Genomic DNA, 4,983 nt, shown 5'->3' on the forward strand with positions numbered 1-4,983 from the left:
CTTTATAAGTGGTCTTGGTGGGTGCTAAAGAAACATGCAAGTACTGTGCTTTGCATTTTATAGTAGCCTTGTCAAATTTTGTTCCTATCACTAAACATACTAGGAAGAATGTTGAGCAACAGTATCTATACATCGTGGTGCGAGAGTGTGATTTCTGTGGAAATGATGGCGAGCATGGCAATGATGATAGTCATGACCCCGCCCTCCCAAACCCTATCCCCTATATTTGATCTTGACCCTACAATTTCATAAAACACAACGAGGACAGTATGTTTATATAAGGGGTAATTATGATATTTCATATTGGACAAGGAAAAAAGTTTTCAGAGGTATAAATGCATGGTTTCTGTACTCTTTAAAACCATGAGGATCATATGGGTGGAGAATGAATAATATCTACATAATTGAGGACAAATCAGTACAAATTATGTCGATTTTGTTTGTTTCTGATAATTTTTGGGGGCTTAGTTTGTACCTTTAGTTGAGCAGACTTCGGTACGCAACTTTTACTTCTTTCTTGTTTGAAGAGGAAATGACCTAGAAAGAGTTCCGTTTTCATATCCCACACCAGTACTTTCCATGGTTGGACATTAGGGGAGGGTCAATTAATGGGCATTTTGGTAGGAACCATCCAAACAAAAGGTTGCATTAATTGAGAGCTTGGCTAGGACATTGTCCTTGGTGACTGGGACTATTCAAAAAATCATGGAAGCGACCACCGGCCACCGGCCAAAGCATGTATATTAGCATCAAGGCTAGTGAGCAATACATGGCTTCAACTGCGGCATTCTTAGTCATGGGTCCCTTTTCCCCAATTCATTAACGAGCTCTGGTGTCCTTGGGGATGCCGTCCAGCCTGGGGCACTTCTCTCCTCTGTTTCTTGCAAGTTAATCCAGTGACCAACCAGCACGTGGCACATTTGAGGCCACCGCGGCTGATATCCACATGAAGCAAGATGCTCAAGCTCACACCATGGAGACAAAAGAAATGGCATTGATTTTAAGGGCCGGAAAAAATTCCCCCCCGTAGTACTCATCTGTTAATATATGGTCAAATTACATTTAGAGACGGGAAAGCCCAAAAATTACATGAGATAGGAACCAACCCCAAAAAAGAAGGGTTGGTTTGGAGACTAATTAATACAGTAGTGGGAGAAGTCATCTTGAATTAAGGGGCACTCTTCTAGCTTTCCAGTTTCCAAAACCTGGCTGGGAGTCCACGCTGAGGAACAGGGAATGGTCGATACTCAATTCCACCTTGTGATCCCACCACTTCCCACCTGCAACCATAAACCATCAAACACCCAAACAAAAACCCTTGTCAAACTCTCAAATCTCTGTAAAATCCCTGAAATTCACCAATTTTTGGAAAGTGTATGTGCATTTTTGCTGTATATGATATATCTCACCTGAACTTGGTAACTAGATGATGAGTCAAAATAAGGATCTCAAGCTTGGCAAGCTCATTTCCAGGACAAGCATGGACTCCACTACCAAATGGCATAAAACAACTCGGTTTCGGAGCAACCTGAAAATACATAAATGAACACATATGTAAGGAGAAGGAGAGAACCAGAACATGATATAAACTATATATATATCTGCAATATTGCATACCTCAAACCTAGATGGATCGAATTTCTGAGGATCAGAGAAGAATTCCGGATTGTGATGAATGTTCCTGAACAGTGGCATCACCTTCCAGCCTTTTGGAATGAGATATCCTGCAAAAATTCCCGGAACAATTCAGAATATATTGAAGAAAAAGTAGGAAAAATTCATAACCATATGTAAGTTTTATTTTCTCTGAGTCCTTACCCTTGTACTCTACATCAACAACGGCTTCCCTAAAGGTGAAAGATATGATGCTTGCCATTCTCAAGCTCTCTAATATGACCTGAAAATTTCAAACATGTGCAGCTGAGAAATGGGTTCATGAGGCTGATTTAGGACAAACTCTTAAAGTTTGAGCAGTTCGTACTCTATAAGTAAGTGGCATGTTTCTAGTCTGATCCCATGTCAAAGGCCGATTTCCTCCACTGTTGGATTCAAATATTGCTTTCTGCTCAGCCTGCCATGACAAAAAATGGATAGTAAATACAACACTTCTGGCTCATTCAATGGTGAAATTCATGACATTTGGGACCACAACAGTGGAGGTTAGCTTCTAAGGCTTTAATGGAAATCTAACCTTTACAGAATCTAGAAGTTTCTGATCATCATGGAGATATTTGAGGACCCAAGTTAAGACACTAGCCGTTGTGTCCTGAGCAGCAAACAGTACTCCAATGATGTTGTCGGCGATTTGATCCTCAGTTAAAATTTGCCCCTTTTCATCTTTGAAGTTCAGTAGATGGCCCAACAGATCATTTTCCACCAATCTCTTCTCCTTCCTCTCACAAATGATCTCTCTCACAATCTGATTAAGCCTTTTCCTTGCCTTTTTGAATTCATCAAAAAAGGAAATATAAGAATCAGATTAAACAGCCCCTAACAAGCATATGCAGCAAGGTAGCATGTAGAGAGCTTACCAGGATTGCTTTGCTGTATGCCGTTCCTGGTATATTTGTGGGAAAGGAATTGTAACCTTTGTCTACTATGGAGTAGTTCTTGGTAAGCTCGTCTCTGTAATTACCCTCCAAGTGACCAAAAACAGAAAGAATGCCGACATCAAAAGATAACTGTAGAAGATAAAGGAAAGCCATGTATCAGAAAAGCATGATTCAGACAAAAGTGTTAGGAACAGTGATCAGAAATTTGTAGAGAACCCATATATGAGAACATATCCCTAAGGAAGACAAACCAGTACAAATGAGGAATAGGACAACAGAATCACAACCCCATATCACTGAAAAAAGGCCATGTAGATAAAGCCAAAAAGCCTGAAAACAACAAAGTGATGCAACTACACACTAAAAACATGCTTCTGATTATAACGTAATCATCTACAAGAAGATTACAGTAATTAGTAGAGTTGAGACAAAAGCAAACCTTCTTCATGGCATGAAAGGTGTTAATGACCTGCCCGCCGGCCCATGACTCCAAAGCAGAAATAGCCAAGGCTTCAATACTGGGGACTAGTTTCCGAATAGAATCTGGAGATAGTGAGCTCTGAACCAGCTTCCTCAGCTGAGCATGGTAGTCTCCTTGGTGAAAAAACAGCGCAGCAGGGCCAATCATCTTCTCTTTACTCTTGGGGTACGTAGGCTTGAACAAATGAGCCCGAGTCACCAGCACAAACCGAGCAGCCTCAGGGCTAGACAGCATGACACAAGGACACCCAAGTATGTGGGTTTTGAATATTTCTCCATATCTGAAGACAAATCAAAGATCGGCATTACTAACTACTTCAAAACACCCCATGCAAAGACACAGGTCAAGAAAAAAGAAAAAGAAAAAAAAAAACAGAAAATTTTGGGGTTTACAGTACCAACCTTTCCTGTTTTGAATCAAAGAAGACAGTGGGGTCTTGGGAGTAGAGTTGGAGAGTCTCTCCAATATAAGGCCACCCCATTGAGCCTGGGGGAAGCTTATAAACTCTTTGCTTTGATACTTTCTTCTTTTGTTTCTTTAAAAATAAGAAGGGATAAGAAAGAAGAGTAGAGAGAAAGAGCAAGATGTAACAGAAAATACAAAGAATCTCCATACAAATGCAGAAACTCTCTCCCTTTCTCTCTCTCTCTCTCTTGAACTTCTGGTGTGTTGCAGAAAGAGAGGAGTACATCAGGAAAGATTCTGGTTGTGGGAAACAAGTCAATGAGAGGAAATTGGTAAGAGTAGGGGGTTTATATAGAGCCAAGAACAGTGAATTGGGATAAGACAAGCCGAATTTAAATTTGATCCACTCTTCTCCAAACAGTACGCGGGCAAATTCAATGTTCATCAGATATATATGTTGATTCTTTTTCCCTTTTTCACTATATATACGTATTGAAATACTTGAATATTTGGTGGATTTTATGTAATGTCATAAAAAGGGTCAAAATCACAAGGCCTTTATTTTCCAAAATTCAACCCCCAACTCCATTCCTTTTGGAGAAAAATTCTTCCTCCAATTTCTACCTTTTTCATGGACTGTGTATGTATAAGACTAAGAGTCTATAAGATAGGAACATATGGGTTGAAGAGATAAGAACAAGTTGTACTCTCATTTTTATGTACCATCCTCTAGTTGAAAATGAATTGGATTCGGATGAGGGTATCAAAGTATAAAATAAATAAATAAATAAATAAAAATAAAAATAAAAATAATTTTTAAAAAAAATTAAAAATTATTTACATTTAATTTTTTTTTTTTAAAAGGAAAAATAGTCAATTTATTGATACCATTCACATCATGTTTAATTGTATAGGAGTTGTATATGACCATGGATTAAAATCCTAATATGGAAAACTCTGTCCTCACATATTCATATTTTCTTTCCACGATAACCTTAGATTTAGAGCCTATCACTATCTTCATCCGATTGGAAAGCAATAAGACCTTCACATTTCCCGTCTTTGTTGAATTTTTCATGGCAACAAAATAAACCCCTCGTGCTCTACACACCCTTCAAGTCTTTTATGTTGGCGGTGTTTATTATTTTAACATTTATTTTCAAATTTTATAACTTTCTTTTTTAACTTCTTATCAACTTATAATTTATTTCTTAAAAGTTTTTTTATTGAATAAAAAAATTAAAAGATTTGACTTTTTTTAATACTAAAAATAATTTATTGATTTTTTTACTTCTTAATATTTAATAAAATAAAATATTAAAAAATAAATAATTTAATATTTAACGGTATTAAATACTATTTAATTTTAAGATTTATTTATAATTAAGTATATCTATTTTTTCCGACTTTATTTTTTTAAAAATAAATATTTCCATTTATGTTAAATATGTAGAAGGGCCTGTAGAGTTCAAAGGATTTATATATTTTTCAAAAATAGAATGATATCTATAATCTTAAACTATTTTTAGAATATTATTATTATTA

General features: G+C 36.7%; 1 protein-coding gene across 1 annotated transcript; it reads right to left on the reverse strand.

Annotated features, from left to right (window-relative positions):
- Positions 1 to 976: 976 nt before the first annotated feature.
- LOC117908802 (abscisic acid 8'-hydroxylase 4-like) lies at positions 977 to 3,752 on the reverse strand. Its single transcript, XM_034822574.1, has 9 exons — positions 3,435 to 3,752; positions 2,992 to 3,313; positions 2,532 to 2,681; positions 2,192 to 2,440; positions 1,982 to 2,071; positions 1,819 to 1,897; positions 1,618 to 1,724; positions 1,410 to 1,528; positions 977 to 1,280 (listed from the first exon to the last, which is right to left on the reverse strand). The coding sequence occupies exons 1-9, from the start codon at positions 3,722 to 3,724 to the stop codon at positions 1,184 to 1,186; spliced, it is 1,503 nt and encodes a 500-aa protein (XP_034678465.1). The 5' UTR covers positions 3,725 to 3,752; the 3' UTR covers positions 977 to 1,183.
- Positions 3,753 to 4,983: the final 1,231 nt, after the last annotated feature.

This window comes from Vitis riparia, chromosome 3 (genome assembly GCF_004353265.1).
Source record: "Vitis riparia cultivar Riparia Gloire de Montpellier isolate 1030 chromosome 3, EGFV_Vit.rip_1.0, whole genome shotgun sequence".
NCBI lineage: Eukaryota > Viridiplantae > Streptophyta > Magnoliopsida > Vitales > Vitaceae > Vitis > Vitis riparia.